Source organism: Arachis hypogaea, chromosome 20 (genome assembly GCF_003086295.3).
Source record: "Arachis hypogaea cultivar Tifrunner chromosome 20, arahy.Tifrunner.gnm2.J5K5, whole genome shotgun sequence".
Classification (NCBI taxonomy): domain Eukaryota; kingdom Viridiplantae; phylum Streptophyta; class Magnoliopsida; order Fabales; family Fabaceae; genus Arachis; species Arachis hypogaea.
Window position 1 is genome coordinate 6,994,737 of NC_092055.1, and position 18,500 is coordinate 7,013,236.

At 28.4% G+C, this 18,500-nt stretch overlaps 2 protein-coding genes and 1 pseudogene across 3 annotated transcripts; 1 reads left to right on the forward strand and 2 right to left on the reverse strand.

Moving 5' to 3' along the window:
- Positions 1 to 1,542: 1,542 nt before the first annotated feature.
- On the reverse strand, positions 1,543 to 5,541 carry LOC112783420 (probable pectin methylesterase CGR3). Of its 2 annotated transcripts, XM_025826360.3 has the most exons (7): positions 5,080 to 5,541; positions 4,289 to 4,435; positions 4,002 to 4,041; positions 3,586 to 3,624; positions 2,610 to 2,984; positions 2,436 to 2,491; positions 1,543 to 1,983 (listed from the first exon to the last, which is right to left on the reverse strand). In XM_025826360.3, the coding sequence occupies exons 2-7, from the start codon at positions 4,409 to 4,411 to the stop codon at positions 1,831 to 1,833; spliced, it is 786 nt and encodes a 261-aa protein (XP_025682145.1). In that variant the 5' UTR covers positions 4,412 to 4,435; positions 5,080 to 5,541; the 3' UTR covers positions 1,543 to 1,830. The 2 variants fall into 2 exon arrangements, with proteins under 2 accessions (XP_025682145.1, XP_072086960.1); XM_072230859.1 differs by lacking the exons at positions 3,586 to 3,624; positions 4,002 to 4,041 and having other exon boundaries at positions 2,610 to 2,997; positions 4,244 to 4,435; positions 5,080 to 5,346.
- A 5,119-nt stretch (positions 5,542 to 10,660) lies between these two features.
- LOC112785024 (histone acetyltransferase MCC1-like) lies at positions 10,661 to 11,495 on the forward strand (annotated as a pseudogene).
- Positions 11,496 to 13,071: 1,576 nt separating this feature from the next.
- On the reverse strand, positions 13,072 to 16,845 carry LOC112785023 (squalene monooxygenase SE1). Its single transcript, XM_025828427.3, has 8 exons — positions 16,289 to 16,845; positions 15,748 to 15,859; positions 15,416 to 15,590; positions 15,143 to 15,311; positions 14,842 to 15,060; positions 14,477 to 14,752; positions 13,922 to 14,200; positions 13,072 to 13,422 (listed from the first exon to the last, which is right to left on the reverse strand). The coding sequence occupies exons 1-8, from the start codon at positions 16,571 to 16,573 to the stop codon at positions 13,309 to 13,311; spliced, it is 1,629 nt and encodes a 542-aa protein (XP_025684212.1). The 5' UTR covers positions 16,574 to 16,845; the 3' UTR covers positions 13,072 to 13,308.
- Between the last annotated feature and the right edge of the window lie 1,655 nt (positions 16,846 to 18,500).

Consider the following 18,500-nt stretch of genomic DNA (forward strand, 5'->3'; position numbering starts at 1 on the left):
AGTAACTGCCTCCTAAAATCTCTCATCGACTTCCAGAAGCAATATCTCAACAACCCTAAGATAAATGGACGGTTATCCAACTTCAGAAGTGGAACTACTCCAACGGTGGTTATTGGATCACCACTATAAATACACTGACACACTCAGGTAAAACTAAGTTCCAATACACTCTAAACATGCTTACCTTATTTGCTGACTTAGGTATCAGAGTGTCTTTGCAGGTACCACTCTCTATTCTCCAAAACACACAGCTCAGACCACCCTTTACTGACGCTTGGACTAATCCTTCAAGCTCAATCCACCTATTTCAGGTTAGTTACGTAACAAACCCAATTGAAAAAAAAAAAGTAAAAATCTAATTAAAAATTCGATAAAATTATAAGAACTTGCAAAATAATTAAATTATATTATAATTTATAAAGTATATACTCAAGTGTGGTTCAATAATTTGTTTTTTAAGAAGAAAAAAATTATGCATGGATGTTGTGTGCACACGTGATTTGGTCAAGGATTGTACAATTCATAAATGTTGTGAATTATTACACATACAATCATCTAAATATTTTTAATTGTTACCTAACAATATATACAAAACCCATAATGTCTTTTATGACATTTCTTAAGTTTTAGTAAGACGAAAGAATCAAAGAATTCATATGGCACGAGATGTTTGTGCTTATGGAGCCATGCTTTGTCCAGCTGTAACATGATGGGGTGGGAAGGGTATTCCATTATTATATTCTAATTGAATCTTGAAAGCACCTTCCCCAATTCCCATCCGAACAATTCAGAACCAACCGCTATCTATCACTGATTCCCGAAAGCCTCTTTTCTTACATGAACCATTCAATTTGAACTTAGGAACAAGTATGATTGTGAATTCAATGTACATGAGCAAGCATGCGAGTAACTTATTACAAAAAAAATACTATTTGTAAACTAAAATTACTATTAAAATCAGTCATTAATGTATTTTTTTTTTTAGTGACTAGTCATTAATGTATTTGTATATAAATACATGTGTTTTAATTTATTTTTAATATATATTTATATTCTAATATGTATTTTATATGGTGAAAACTCATGAAATCGACTTCACGTGAAATTGATATCTGAGAGCCGTTAGATGAAAATTTAGTCAAATCAATCAAATCATTTAATGACTCTCAGGTATCAACTTCACGTGAAGTCGACTGCACCTGAGTTTTTACCATTTTATATTAGTGATCGACTTTAATGACTGATTTTAGTACGTAGCATAGTCAAATTTATTATACATCTTACATATTCCTGGCATATATAATTGAGATACTATTAATTAGTGATTACTCAAGATAATAATTAAGATATTAACACATGTTTAGTCGAACACATCAAAACATTTAACGATTATCAGATATCCTAATTCCTGTTTGTGCAGTTCTCTACTATTAAAAAAAAAAAAAAAAACCTGCCTCCTTATAAGCAACAAAGGGATGTTGCTCTTTGATGATATAATAAGATTCAAATAAACTAAAGATTACTTGTAGTAGTCATGAAACATGAGTGTCAATTGTGAAATTATATTGGGATTCTTCTAAATAATAAAACACCATCAAGACGAATTAAATAGTTTACAAATGGGATTACCAAGAAAATAAATAATTAATGTATCAATGTCTCATCATTATAGTAATTTGGAATATCAAATCAAATAATACTATAATTTCCATCAAAATATATATATGTGGAACTTTTACCCTTCGGGTGCTCAAGGTGCCTATATATATCAGCATGCTTTCTAAACCAATAATAAGTGATGAAGAGTTCAAAACAAGGAAGCTGAAAAATTCAAGCGTATGATTTGAGGTGAAATACTTGGCAACCTGGCTTGTATCCTTTCTTGGTTGAAGCCTGCTCAAACTTTTTGCCAGCAGTTTCATTCTCTTCCAAGCTTGTCTGAACAAAAAACCTAATCCACCACGATGAGCTGCGCAGTTTCGCCTTCATAAAAACAAGAACATCAAGTCCCCAACAAGGAAAAGCTTAATTAGAAGCATAACTATGTTCAAGTGAAATTTGGACGGAAATATGCAGTCTACTTAGTTTTTCTTTTAACAATTTCAGGATTAACTTATCAATATGGTAATTTCCGAATTTGGTCCTACATTTGCTTATGTTTGTACTAAAATTATTACGTCTTTTATTGATTAATATAAAGAAAATTCACGAAAGCGAGCTTGATCAAAAAATTAACTCAACTTGATATTTGGCCATACAATCAGTTGAAGACTTGAATCTAATTCATCTTCTCTCTTTCTTCCTATCAAACTATCATGGTTTCAATCTATGCTACATTGCTACTTCCCTTTCTTCTTTCCAAGAGAAATCTTCCCTTATCCAAATATGCCAAAATCCCAAAAAGATATCAAATTCAATAAATACTAGTGACTTACTGGACGACCAAATTTGGCCACTTCTCCACCTCTAGCTCTCTGCTGACCTGGATAACCTGAAACAAAGATGACATGTCAGGACAAAGAAAGCGAAAAGTGAACCGAAGATAACCTGCATAACTTTTTGTATATAGTTATGCCATCAAACAAGCTGCTTAACATAAGGGGATCTACCTGCGAAGATAACAACTCCATCAGCAGATACCCTCACCAACTCTGGCACGGTTCTGTTCAGGTATCTTGGAGATAAGTAGTCCAATGCATCTGACACAATTACAAGAGAAAATGACTTTGCACGGTAAGGGAGAGGAAACTTCAAGTCAGCTACACGCACAATGCCCTTGCGTACAAGACTCTTGCACTTCGAACTGACATCATCTAACTCATATGGTTCAATTCCCCAAGCCTCAGTATCCTCTTCTTGATATAGACTGGATACCACGGAACAAGATTCAGGGCCGACATGCAAAACCTTGTGCATACTGTCTCCGTATGCTTTCTTCAACAGGGGCAATGCCTGTAGAACTTCTGCTGTGCAGGAGCCACCACCTGCATATGCACACTAGAAATGTTTAAATTGCTACAGGACCCAAAATCTGAAAAAAACAGTTCTAAATTACATAGTAATGAAATTGTACTACTTAAAATACCAAGACAGTTATAAACAATGTCCAACATTCAGATTCACATACATTATCATCAATTAAGCATGGATAAATATGATACACCTAGTCACCAACTATATTATAAAAATATCTGTCTCTAGCAAATTTTAGATAGAAAATGAAAAATATAAAATTGATTCTTAATGTCTAAATTATTGCACTGAGAGACAAAGAAAATTTCTGTGGTCATGGCACTCAAATTCAGCACACTTGAAATATATTGACAAGAATCATTATGAAACAAGCATAAGGGAAAAATCAGAATATCAGATGAGCTCCCCAGAATTTTAGCATCTATTTTTGCACGCATGCTTTGAAAAACAATAACAGTCTTTAGAGCCTATCTAGAGGAAATTAGAAAAACAGAATAACTCAGTACTTCAGCTTTACATGAATAATGCACATGCTGTCCTATAAGGAAAGTGCTTAGGAAGCTTAATATTTAAAATAAAATTAAAAAAAAAAATAGTAGTTTAGATATTTACCTTCAAGTTTACTTACATCCTTGATATCACTGCTATTCCCTGCATGTGACAAATGCATTGGAGCAACAATCAGTACCACTAGAATTTTGAAGCATAGACAAATTCATGACAGTATTTTCATTGTCAGTTCATTCACTGATTTTGCTATTTTTCCCCCTTCTTTCTATATATTTGTCAATCATTTTGTAATGGTTTTATTTGACCAAATTTAATCATTTGAGAGTGACATAATGATCATGACAGGATGATACAGGTTCTAAATGACTGATGCAAATCAAGGACCATCTTCTTCCAGATGGCAACATAACCTGTGCATTGCTTTTAGAAAGTAAAATTTCCAAAATCCTTTTATCTTTGACAACCAGGGTTGCACTTACAGATTCTATGCTACATTGCCAACTGACAAAGTTACAAACCTGAATTGCTATAACAATAACCGATCAGAAGGATTGCACCCTGTAAATTTGCAAATAATCAAATATCACCTATTAGATATGCAATGTGTTGAAAGCAAGCAGTGACAAATATACTGTATAAAGTAAATTGAGAAAATCAATAGTGATTAATGAGTTGCAAAAGGAGGAGATCAAGGAGAACATTGTTTACAAGTGCACATCTAACAGGCAAACAAAAATATTGCACATAAATATAATGGTACCATAGTATCTTTGTAATGAAATGCACAATTCAAATAAAAGTTTACCACAACAACAAGACCGATAGATAGCACGGGAGAGTTGCGAGATTTGGACTGAATAGAGGCCACAAATGGTATACTTCCAGCATCAGCTAACCGACGCGAAGGATTTACCAGCCTCCTTGACATGATAATAGCAGTGAGCCTTCAAACCTATCAGAAGTTTTAAGGACATGTTCAATTCTGGTATTTCCACAAAAGGTAAATAAGATACTTCTAGTTTTATATTCTAAGACATGTTTTCCAGAATCCAGAGTCACTATCAACTAACTATATTTTGCAGTGCTAACAACCTAAGTTACACACAGCAAAAGTCACCTAACAATCCCATTATACTTCCATATAGAAAAATCCAATTTTCTTCCCTATATCACTTTTCATTAAAGAAATTAGCTTGGCAAGTTGTAATTGCTATCCATAGTTACTTCTCTATGAGATTATATAACAACCGACATCAATGATTGATTCTAACAACCTCTAATAATAATGAAAAGGGCTCAGAAACAGGGCACAGTTACTCTAAGCTTAATAAAAATGTCTATTTCACAACTTCAAACAATACTTGAAAAAAGATCACCCCAGAAAGGGTTTAAGTTCTAATCGAACACGAAGTTCATACAAATCCATTCAGAAAATGACTATAGCTTTGAAGGAAGCAAAGAAACAATAAATTACAAAACTTAATACTAAAAATGTAAGCTTTAGCGCATAAGAGTTCAGAATCATTAAAGGAAGCAAAGCGGGTATGCCTGGAAAATGGAAAGATTGAAGAATTGCGGGAAGTGAGGAATGGTTACCTGAGGCTGATAACAAAATGAAGAAAGATTAGATCTCTGTATAGTGAGAACTGAGCACTGAGATCAGATCTGAGAAGTGTGTGACTCAGAGTCAGAAAGCGGTGAAATCTATAGACTTGGATTTGGATATAGACGCAATGGCATCTAGTATTTTTTTTTTTTCCTTTTTATTTTTCTTTTTTTTTTAAATATTCGTTTTCTGATATACTATTTTTTTTCCTCAGTTAGATTTATGCGCACTTACTTTCCGAGTGTTAGAGAGATCCTGATGGATGTGTGTGTATGATAGTAGTAGTAAAGTGCAAGTTGCAACAGCTATCATCCACAACTATTATTTAATTCAATTTTCACTTATTCGGTAACTTTGCACTTTGTGATAATTAGTTGATTACTATAAAGTTTGGATTTATATCCTTGATCGGCAGAGGTTCTTGCCATTTTGTACTTCCACATTTTTTCCTTGAGATTAATAGCTACTTACTCTCGTCTTTAAAACCATGAAGTCTCCTATAATTTTAAGGTGAATTTTATGATGTAGAAAGAAAAGTTTTTTTACATATGTATGTTTGTGTTATTAAAAAGGTGGTGTGATAAGTGTTTAGAAAGAGAGTAATTAAAGAGACTAAATTTGATATGTTGTAAGTAAAATGTAGTGTATTTTATCTTATGTAACATGTAAATAATGTATTAATTAAATAGGCTAATTATATTTATGTTAATTAATTATTAAAAATAATATTGGACCTTATATAATTTTTTTATTTTTGGACTTTTTGAATGTATGCTTTCTCTCCAAAAATATTAATTTTACACACAAAAATTTATTAATATTTATTTACTTTAATATATACCTTTTTTCTTTTTTGATGACTTAGATATATACAGTTTCACAAATATAAAAATATATTTACATATTTTAACCAATAAAAAAACATATAACTTTACATATTTACATACATTTAAATTAACGGTAATATTTATATATATTTAATTTAAATATTATATCAATATATCTGTCAATATTACTCTGGGTACATATAGATATTTATAAAAAAAATATTATTCAAACACCACATATTCTTGACATCTTATAAAAATTGTTTGTTATTAATTATTTATATATTTAAATTTTTTTAATTAATAAAACAAAAAAGAAAGAATATATATTTTGGGAGAGTTGATTTTTTTTAAGAATGAAAATTGTAATAAGAAATTTTGCGTTTTGTTATAAAGGAAAATATAAAATAAATTTAATTTTAATATAGTGTTAGTATAAAATAATTTTATATTTATATCTAATGACATAACACTACATTAACAAAAATATTTATTTTTTATAGACAGTATTTATTGTCATTCAAAAGACCAAATATAATTACACGACTGTGTAAAACACATTTTACACTGTCAATACATCAAAATTAAACTCACTAAAAATATGTGCACCCAAAATTTGTATAACACCAGACATATATTTTTTTGGTGACTCATAACACCAAACATATAGGAAAACATGGTAGATACAAAAAAATATAAAAAAAATAATTATTTTTCGGTATTATGTTGACGATATCTTATTATTTTGTTTGCATTAAAATATCTATTTACAGTTGTTTATAAAAAATAATTAAAAGAAAATTTTAAATACTAAAAAAAGAAAAATCTTTTAATAATTAATATTTCAAAAAAAATTGTCTAAAAAAAATTAAATACTTCAAGTTATTATTGGAATATTTTAGATGCAATCTATTATTTATAATTAAATTATTAACTTTTTTATAATGAATAAACTATGTTATTGAGTGAATATTTAATATTTATTATTTTATTAAACGAAAAAAAGTATGTCGTGTGAACAGATTTAACAAAACTATATGATTAGTTTATCTTTGAGGGCATAGAAGTGTGTTGAAGAAAGATTATAATTTTATAATATATATTATACATTCATTAATTTAATTTAAAATAAATAATAATAAATTTTTATGTGTAAAAATTAATTTTTCAGATGATATTTATTAAATAATTAAAAATAATTAATTAAATTTCTTTTTCAAGTAACATGAGTTAGAAGAAAAATAATTAATTGAATTTTTTTTTTCATTAATTTTTCATCTAAGTTAATAATTTTTCTTCCCACTCATGTACTTGAAAAAGAAAATTCAATTAATTATTTTTATTTGCATAATAAATATCATTTAAAAAATTAATTTTTACACACACAAATTTATTAATATTTATTTTAAATTAAATTAATAAATATATAATATATATTAAAAAATTATCATTTTTCTTCAACACACTTTTATACCCTCAAAGAAAAACTAAACATATAATTTTGTTAAATCTGTTCAGATATACTTTTTTCGTTTAATAAAATAATAAATATTAAATATTCACTCAATAACATAGTTTATTCATCGTAAAAAATTAATAATTTAATAATAAATAATAGGTTGCATCTAAAATATTCCAATAATAACTTGAAGAATTTAATTTTTTAGACAATTTTTTTTGAAATATTAATTATTAAAAGATTTTTCTTTTTTTAGTATTTGAAAATTTTTTTAATTATTTTTTATAAACAAATGTAAATAGATATTTTAATGCAAACAAAATAATAAGATATCGTCTACATAATACAGAAAAATAACTATGTTTTCTTATATTTTTTTTGGTGTCTATCATGTTTTCCTATATGTCTGGTGTTATACAAATTTTGGGTGCACATATTTTTAGTGAGTTTAATTTTGATGTATTGACAGTGTAAAATGTGTTTTACATAGTCGTGTAATTATATTTGGTTTTTTGGATGACAATTCACAACATCTATAAAAAGTAATTATTTTTGTTAATGTAGTGTTACATCATTAGATGTAAATATAAAATTATTTTATACTAACACTACATTAAAATTAAATTTATTTTTAATTTTCCTTTATAACAAAAAGCAAAATTTCTTATTACAATTTTCATTCTTAGAAAAAATCAACTCTCCCAAAATATATATTCTCTCTTTCTGCACCATAAAAATGGTAGTATTACAAATGCTATTTTGACATCAATATTTTTTAAACAATTAAATATAATTTTTTTGTTTTATTAATTAAAAAAATTTAAATATATAAATAATTAATAACAAACTATTTTTATAAGATGTCAAGAATATGTGGTGTTTAAATAATATTTTTTTATAAATATCTATATGTACCCGAGTAATATTAACAGATATATTGATATAATATTAAATTAATTATATATAAATATTACCATTAATTTAAATGTATGTAAATATGTAAAATTATATTTTTTTTGTTGGTTAAAATATATAAATAAATTTTTATATTTGTGAAACTGAATATATCTAAGTCATAAAAAAAAGAATATATTAAAATAAATAAATATTAATAAATTTTTGTGTATAAAGTTAATACTTCTGGAGAGAGAGAGCGTACATTCAAAAAGTCCAAAAATAAAAAAAAATCATATAAGGTCCAATATTATCTTTAATAATTAATTAACATAATTATAATTAGCCTATTTAATCAATACATCATTTACATGTTACATAAGACAAAATACACTATATTTTATTTACAATATGTCAAATTTTGTCTCTTCAATTACTCTCTTTTCAAACACTTGTTACACTACTCTTTAACATACACATGCAGAAGAATTTTTCTTTCTACATCATAGAATTCACCTCATTTTAAACTACTTGTTTTCTTTCAAGGGCTTGTTCGGATGGATTTTTAAGAAAAAAAAAGTTATTTTTTAAAAGATTTTATTAAAAATAAAAATAATTTTATATTTAAATATTTTATTAAAAAAAATTTATTTATCAATTATGTTCGAATATAACAATATAAAAATATTTTTATTTATTTATTATGTAAAAAATATCATTTTTTTTAAAAAAAATCTTTTTTTAAATATAAATTATAGCTTCTCAAAAAAATTATTTTTTTTATTTTTACTAGTATTTTTATTTTCATTATTAAAAATTTACTAAATACTATAAAAAAAGATCTTTTTTATTAAAATATTTTTTTATCAATTTTATGACGGTCAAATAATCAACAAGTCTACTTCAAAAGTTTAAGATGTTTATATTAAACTACTCTTTCACCTTAACCCATGACAACAAAAAAAGAAGTATTGTGGTCCACAAATTCAACCCAACAGAATACATAAATTCAGTTACAATTTTATCATAGTATCAGAGTTTTGGTATCATCCTTGAAGAGGATACATAAGCTATCATCTTTCCGGTGAAAAATCATCCTACTTCTTTTTCAATCTCCTCCCACGATGAATAATCAATCTTTTAATTTAGCTCAGAATTCAACTAATCTCTATTACGTCCATCCAAGTAAAAATCCAACACTAGTCTTGGTTACACATGTTCTAACAGAAAACAACTATGGCATAGTTACTATGGCATGTCTGCGCCTTCTTCCGGCAGTTCCATCTGCACCTTCTTCCGGGAGTTTCGTCTGCATTCTGTTTCAGCAGTCATGTCTGCATTCTATTTCAGCAGTTAAATCTGCATCTGTTTTAGCAGTTCCATCTGCACTCTTATTGCGCTCCACGCGCCCTCTTTTTATCGCGTACGCGCCCTTTGAATACCACTCTTATTGCGCCATACGCGCCCTCTAAAGATCAATTTTATTGCGCTCTACGTGCTTATTTTTTCTTTTTTATAACATCACTGCTCTCAAGCACAACATCTCCTTTTATATTTTTGTCGTCGGCAGCTCTAACTCCGCCGCACGCATCTCCCTTTGCGTCACCACGTCAGACGCGTTTTCCTCAACAATTTCATCGGAATTTATCCAATCTGCGGATTATTGACATCTTCCATCCAACAGCTTGCGGGGCGTATTAAACTACTCTTCCACCTTAGCCTATGACAACAAAAAAAAAGTCTCGTGGTCCACAAATTCAACCCAACAGAATACATAAATGGAAAAGTATGAGGAGCCAATGGAATATTTGTACAATGTGTAAAATGGAGGATTAGGGAGTATTAGAGATATAATCATTAGTGTTACTTTTTGCCATCAGCTGAAACTTTTGGGATGAGTGGTATCATGACATAATATTAGAGTTCTATTTTTGGGAAGATGTTTATTATTCCTAGTTATTCTAGATAGTATGGAGATGTTCATTTTGTAACTCAATAGTCCATTATACACATTGTATGGCTCCCTAGCAGGACTCTACAAAAATTCAGTTACAATTTTAGTCTTTATTATCTTATCTTATCTTATCTTTATGTTATTTTCTTATCTTATATTTACTTTTATCTTTCTTAGACCAATACTCTATATATATTTAGTTTTACTTTCATTATACAATTTAACTCAATCAATCAAGAAATACAAAGTATAATATTCTTCTTCTCTTCTTTTCTTATTCAATCAATCAAGCCGTCTTTGTCGCTCTTTCTCCGTCAGAAGAGTTACAATTCAGTCCTAGGGATACATAAGGGTTTGGTGGAGGAAAATTGAAAGAACCACAAACCAGAAGATCCAAATCCTTCCATCAATTTCTGATTTCTAAGAATAAAGTAATAGCAAGTATTCAATGGCCTTTATCATTGTTGTAGAGTAAATGGAAGGAGAAGTGGTTGCACGACTGTTCCAAGGACATCAGATATTTGCTGGCGATTAAGTTATTTCTTCTTGAACAAGAACCTCAATGGTAGCCCCAAAATTTTCTACTAAGCCAAAAATATGCTACAGGCCCATTCGACCTTCTGACTTAGAGACTTTAGAGCATATCCATACGAAAGTGTTTCCCGTCAGGTATGAAGCTACTTTCTTCCACGATGTGGTAAACGGATGTGACATTGTGTCATGGGGAGTTGTAGACTCTAATCGACCAGATGGCCGGTGTGATGAGCTCATTGGATTTGTGACAGCACGGGTTGTTTTTGCTAAAGAAAGCGAGATAGTGGATCTGCTTGGATATGACTCGGCCAAATCAGATCAAACTGTAGTTTACATTCTGACGCTTGGAGTAGTGGATACTTATAGGAAACTTGGAATCGCATCTTCTCTGATTAAGGAGGTCATAAAATATGCTTCAAGCATTCCAACATGCCGAGCTGTTTATTTGCACGTAATTTCTTACAACAAACCGGCAATCTTTTTGTACAAGAAAATGTCTTTCAAGTGCATAAGGAGGCTGCAGGAATTTTATTTAATCAATGGCCTACATTATGATTCATACTTGTTCATGTACTATGTAATGGGGGACGATCTCCTTGCTCACCATTAGAGCTACTTCCCGCAATAGTAGGTTACTTGAGGAGTGGCTTTAAGTTGATGGCTGCAAGGCTGTGCAAGTGCAAGAGTGACGACAGGAAGATCTCAAAGTGGACAAAGTGTAAAGATAAGATAAGATAATAAAGATTAAAATTGTAACTGAATTTATGTATTCTGATGGGCTGAATTTACGAAACTTTTTTTTTATTGTCATGGACTAACGTGAAAGAGTAGTTTAATAGTTTATTTTAATTTTTAATTTGTGTTTAATAATAATAATAATATGATAGATTATTTCATCAATTATATTAATTAAAGACAAATATAATCATTTAAAAAATGAAGAATAATAATTATCAGCTGTATTTTTCATGTGGCATTCCCACCATAATTGACCACCAAATCCATTGTTAATTTTGGGGGCAAAACATAAAAGGAGAATGATTGCTCTTTCAAATTATGCACTATATCAATAAAAAATATAAATTACTAATCTTTTTTTTGTGACTATATAAATTACTAATCTGTTATTATATAAAATATATTTTGAAATATAAAATATATATTAAAAATATATATAAATAAATAGATAGTAATTAACTTAGTGATTAATTTTTATATTTTTGTATCCAAAATACTATATGCACAATTCACTTCTCGCTATATCTTTTTGCTTTTAATATTAAAAATAATTAATAAATAAAACAAAAAATATCGTTTATACCATAAATTATAGAAAAAGTGTGACACAAATATTATTTCACCTCTTGTATAGAATACTAGAATGTGATTGGAACCTAACAAGCCAGAATTATGGAAAGTAGGGACGGGGAAGGTGAAGTTAACATGTTTACATCAAACTTTTTTGTTTTAGAATGTACATATAATAACATATCGCTTTTTGTTCCAAGGCAATGAAGTATGCCAGCAAATAAGCTTAATTGTATTGATGGTATATGTAACTACATTTGCAATTATGGATGACCCTACAAACATTTTCCCAAAACTATAAAAGAATTTTTAAAGAACCACGGATAAATGTGAGTTACAACCAATTTGCCTCAACTCAAGTAACCCCCGTCAACTGAGAGAAATATTAAATTTTACATAGTAGCTATAAGCCTAAGCAAGTGATAAGTATATAAGCTTACCTTTGTTTCTGAAAACAAAATAAAATAAAATATTAAAAATAAAATATAAAAATTAATATTTTTATATTTTATTTGATGATAAATTAAAATAAATTATAAAAATTTAATTTATTTTTATTTTTTATTTTTTTATTTAAAAATTTTGAAAAAAACAATATAATAATAAAAAATATAATTATAAAAAATTAATAAAAATAATAAAAATTAAGTTATATTTTTTGTTAATATTTTTTTGTCTTTTCTATTAGGATAGATATAAAATATACTAATTTAATATCTCTTAACATAATATTTCATCTCTGTCAAACACAATTTTATATCTCCGTGTTTCCGTAAACAAATGCAAGTTAAACTACTATTTTTTGCACAAAATAAAAAATCAAAAGTCAAAGTCTTTCCGCTTTCAGAATATAAGAATCATCATTACTCATTATCATGTTCTACATTTTATGGCCATTTCAATGTAGGACCGGTTCATTTAACACACTACAAATCTTCAACTACATATTTCAAAGTTTCAGCACTACCATCATCACTATTGCCTCTTGTATTCACTGATATGCATAGAGGTCAATAAATCATACTGTATACAGATCAATTAATTCTTACAAGATTTGTGTTTGGGAACTTTGTTTTGTCCCATATTCAAAATGACTTCTTCAAATTTTATGATACAAATTGCACAAAATCAATGTCTTATTTATTTTTGGCAAGATACTAATTACACTTTGCAAACAAGTTGGACACTGACTTATATTCTGTTATTCTTTTATACACTGGAACAAACATATTGCAAGTATCATTTAGTTCTGCAAATTAACAGGGGGAGTTCTGTAGTATGCTGGCACAGTTACTGGGAAGAACATTTGTCTAACTCCTTCAGCCTTGATAATAGGGAAGATTATACCTGATGCTCCCTGAAATATCAGCAAAATATTTATGAGCTTGCTGCAGAGCAAATCATAAATGATAAACAAACATTAAGGTTGCGTTTGAAAGGAAAACTAAGATTGAATGTATTGTGTTTAATATAAATGTCTAAGACTGAGTTATGTCTCAATATGTTGAAAATAGATATAGAGTCTTGAGAGTAGATTTGGAATTGAAAAATTAAATAAGAGTATTTTCGATAAGAAATGTTATTAAATTTAAATATCCGTTTTTAGAAATTTCAGTCTATGTATCTCCTATTTCTAGAAGTATTAAAGGAACTGAAATTTTATATTCCATGACTGAACAAATTTCAGTCTTTGATCACTAAACACAATATTCAGTATCAATTCCTTAGTCTCAGTCCCAATTCCAAAAAACAAATACAGCTTAATATTTCTGCAATTATGCCAAGCTTACAAAAAAAATTCAATTACTGTTCAGTTGTAGCTTAAAAATGTGCCAAAGAAAAAGAAGAAAACTCACAGAGATCAATCTAGCTCCAATCCACATGCGTGTTGGCGAAGGAAATGGCACGAGCAAGCGGCCAACGCCATATATAGCGACAGCAAAGAAATGGAGAACCAAGCTCAATGGGCGAGGATTGAGACCAGAGAGTAGAGCTATTGGTCCCTGAGAGAACACACCTCCAAGGCTCAAATAATCAAAACATGCTTGCCTCATTTCCTTCCTAGCCGGATCAGGTGATGCGCAGAACACCTTGTACAATGCACCTGCCAATGTGTTTATGGTTGATGCCACTGGCTGCAATGCAAACACATTCAACATAAAATCAACCCGAGATATAACTAAATACTGTATTAATCTATAATATCCTTATTAGAGATATAAACAATTCACGTGTCTCCTCTTATTAGTTTTTAAGAATAATGATTTTATCACATGATATCAGAACTTTTATAACTAAAAAGAGAAGCTCTTGCATGAAAAGCTTATTAGAAATATAACTATTCATGCGTCTCTTTCTATCAGCTTAAGCTTTTGAGCGAAGGAGTTTCGACGATGCTAAACTTATTATACCTTACGTAGAGTGTAGAATGATTCAAGATACTTGCAAAGAGCAGTAGAATCATGGAGATCGCGCAAAGGCCTAAGAAGATCTCTTAGCAGAACAATGTCAGACAAAGCCACAGTCATTCCCCCTCCTGTTAAAGGGTGACGCATATTGAATGCGTCACCCATTAGAAGAGCACCAGGTGTTGGATATGGAGATGCAGGCATGCTTCTATTTGGCATGCTTCTTATGTTCCCTTTTTCCACTGTTGCTATAAAAGAATCATGCAGCTCTGAAGGCACCTAATGAAACATTCATACATACTAGTCCACATTCAAGAGTGTTCATTATTTACAAAAGTATCAAATCTCAGAATGGTTCAGGTTTCTACCTGAGGAGCCACCACTGTTTTCAGATAACGTGCCATGTCGCCATTGCCAAGAGAAGGTAGTTTTTGGCCAGGCACATCCACCAAACACCGAATTTCAGTGCTGCTGATTGGATAAAACAAGATTGGTGAAGGATCACCTAAGATAACATGTCCATGGTTTGCATATGGAAGATTACAATTCTCCAGGATCAGACCAACAAAATAAGATGGTAGATCAACCTGAAAAAAGTTAAAAAATCTCTTGAATAACTTTGAACTATGAACCATTATTCTATTCTACAATATGTGATAGAATTCATACCTTAGGATTGCAAAGAGAACGCCTTAAGTTGGAAAAACAACCATCACAAACTATGGTGAGAGGAGCCTTTGCTGTAAGCTCTTCTCCACTCTTAGTTTTGTAGTGAACTCCTTTGACAATTCCATTTTCTTCTAATAGAGATGTGACAGTTCCTTGTTCTAATTTTACACTGCAAAACATAGTAGTACAAAAGCAAGATCATATGAACTTCATGTCTTCATGTATAGCTATTTATTCAAGAATCAAATTGTGAACTTGGTGAGAAAATTGTACTTGGGAAGAGAAGAAGCCTTCGCTCGCATTCTTTGGATGAAACGGCCATTGTGAAAGCTTTTACCGGAAATATCAGAACTAAACTTTTCCAAGGGATAAGAGAGCTTGGTATTTTTCCCATCTTTGTAAAGGGCATAGCCAAAGACTTGTTGTGCATCAATTTCATCCACACAATCTGCAACAACTCATAACATTCATTCTGTTAAGAGCCTTGAATTTGATGAGCAGAGTCAGGGGAATGTGTTCATTCCTAAGATTGAAATTCTTCAATAATTTGTCACAAAAAACCTTGTCATCCATCAAGAATTCAAGATTGAATATTTCTTGCTTACCCTCAAGTCCTAACTCAATCAGCTTAAGATATCCCCCAGGTTGAAGCAATTCACCCACAATCCTCTCTTGTTCATTCAAGTCCCTTTCGATAACATGAACTCGTCTTCCATCCTGAGACAAAATCCACAATCCTGTCTTGTTCATTCATCCCTTTAGAACGTGTAAAACTACTTTACATTGACAGTACATCAAAATTAAATTCTAGAACATATATCTATGCTTCCCTTCATGAAAAAGAACCATTGGAGCTCCAAGCCATAGAAACAAAAACAGAAAATGGATATATACAAAACACTATTCTCTCTAGAATATACATTCTTTGCTGCCTATAACTACATTTTCTGCATTTTATCCATATTCAACTTGCATAGTTTCATTCAGAACAGTCTTATAAGCTAACATTATTTATGTCAATTTAGTTAGACCATAGTATAAGATCTTATCTCTGAGTTAAGACTTATGTAGAGGCTATAACTCAAAGAAACCATCATAAAATAGAATTTTAAATAGAGGAAACTAGAAAAGAAGCATTTGTACTACCTTTCCAAGAGTGAAAGCAAGGGCTGCACCAGCAACACCAGCACCTACAATAATGATGTCATCACATCCTTCTGAGACTTGTGGTGGAGTCCATGTACCATTTTCTGATGTCTTTATACTTTGTGCATGTGTTGTTGCACTTGGAACACTGGATTTTCTCTTGTTTGATGCAGAACCGTACAGAACAAGCACAAACACCAAACCAGAAGCTATGACACTTCCAAAAATGAACATATAATCCATTGGCAAGAATAAGAACAAGGGATTGGTGAAACTGTGAGACATAGTTTGGGAAATAATGAAGAGAGATTAATGAGAACTAAGAATGTTGATACACCCTTATCGTGTTACACTCTTCTTTCTTCATTCTTTTTATAGACGACCAACCAACTTTTATTTTTATTCTCTTAAAACGAAAAGTAAATTAGACCCTTCTTTAATAAATCATTTTTGTTTCATTTTTTAAATTGAATCCAACTTCGATGGTATCTGATTTCACACATAAACCAATTATATTTGGCTAATCTTTTCGTGTCTCTTTTTTTTTTCATTTTAATAAACTAATACTTATCTATATCTATTCTATATAGTATATACAATAGAAACAGGGTTTTATATATAATTGCTGCTTTAGTGTTCCTATATATATATATATATATATATATATATATATATATATATATATATATATATATATATATATATATATATATATATGTTATCTTTTTATCTTTTATACTTATAACTATTTTTTCATATTTTTCTTTTCATTTTTTTTAATTTTATCTTTATTATTCATTCTTTATTCTTTTATTTATTTCAAGAAAACATTGTATAATAACATGAAAATATAATACTAATGTGGTTTGATGGGTAATTTGTGTTCAACAACATGTTAATAAATGAGTTAATAGCTAAATTCGTTCCTGAAAGATTACTTATTTTTCAAATTAATCTTCAAAAGATTTTTTTAGTCATATTAGTGTTGAAAAGATAAAACGTAAGTCAAATTGGTCCTTCCGTTAATTAGATGATAACAACTGATGACGTGTCACGTTAAGTGACACGTGGCATGGCAGGTTAATGCCACGTGTCACAATATGATTGGTTGACATGTAAAAAATTATTTATAATCAAAATAGTTCCTGAAAATTTAGATGTAAGTCATTTTCATCCTTAAAATTTTAAAAATTAATCAAATTAGTTTTTATATAATTTTTTTTATTTTTTTCATAATATTAAAGTTGAAGTATTTTTTATAGTATTAATTTTAATATTATTCTTTAATAAATAATTTTTTTACATAAAATAATAAAAATAATTTAAATTATTATAAAATTATTTTGTTATTTGTATTTTAAATTTTATATTTTCAAATTATAATTTTTTATAGCAAATTTTTTTTATTTAAACGAATTTATCAAATTATTGTTGATTATATATTTAAAAATTTAATATTTTAAATCTTACTATTTAATATAATATTTATTTTAAAATTTAAATCTTTTAAAATTTTTAAAATTATAATTTTTAATATTATTATTTAATATATACGATAGAACTCAATAATTGAAAAACCGATTCGTGGAATCACTTGTTGAATCTTAATATTTTATTATATTTTTTTAAAAATAATTACTATATTTATAGAGTGAGATATAAAAGATTAGAATATTTAAAATAACTACTATATTTATTTAGTAAAATCTAAAATATAGTTTTAATATTTTGAATTTTACTAAATAAATATAGTAGTTATTTTAAATATTCTAATCTTTTATATCTCCCTAAATAAATATAGTAGTTATTAAAAAATTAGAATTTTAATATTTTAAATTTCACTAAATAAATATAATGATTATTTTAAATATTTTAATCTTTTATTTCACTAAATAAATATAGTAGTTATTTTAAAAAAATAAACTATAAACTTAAAATATTAAATTTTTAAATATATAATCAACAATAATTTGATAAACTCGTTTAAATAAAAAAATGTCACAATAAAAAATTACAATTTGAAAATATAAAATTTAAAATACAAATGACTAAATAATTTTATAATAATTTAATTATTTTTATTATTTTAGGTAAAAAAATTTATTTATTAAAGTCTAAAAAATAATATTAAAATTAGTACTATAAAAAATATTTTAAATTTAATATTATAAAAAAAATAAAAGAAATTTATATAAGGATTAATTGGATTAAT

Coding starts and splice junctions, on each gene's coding strand:
- LOC112785023 (XM_025828427.3), bottom strand. CDS start 16,573: ATGTCTCACAGTTTCACCAATCCCTTGTTCTTATTCTTGCCAATGGAT. Junction 14,753..14,841: donor AAACAGTGGTGGCTCCTCAG/GTAGAAACCTGA, acceptor ATGTTTCATTAG/GTGCCTTCAGAGCTGCATGA. Junction 13,423..13,921: donor TTGGAGCTAGATTGATCTCT/GTGAGTTTTCTT, acceptor CTGATATTTCAG/GGAGCATCAGGTATAATCTT.
- LOC112783420 (XM_025826360.3), bottom strand. CDS start 4,411: ATGTCAAGGAGGCTGGTAAATCCTTCGCGTCGGTTAGCTGATGCTGGA. Junction 4,042..4,288: donor CTATCGGTCTTGTTGTTGTG/GTAAACTTTTAT, acceptor GCAAATTTACAG/GGTGCAATCCTTCTGATCGG. Junction 1,984..2,435: donor TGGCCAAATTTGGTCGTCCA/GTAAGTCACTAG, acceptor GTTTTTATGAAG/GCGAAACTGCGCAGCTCATC.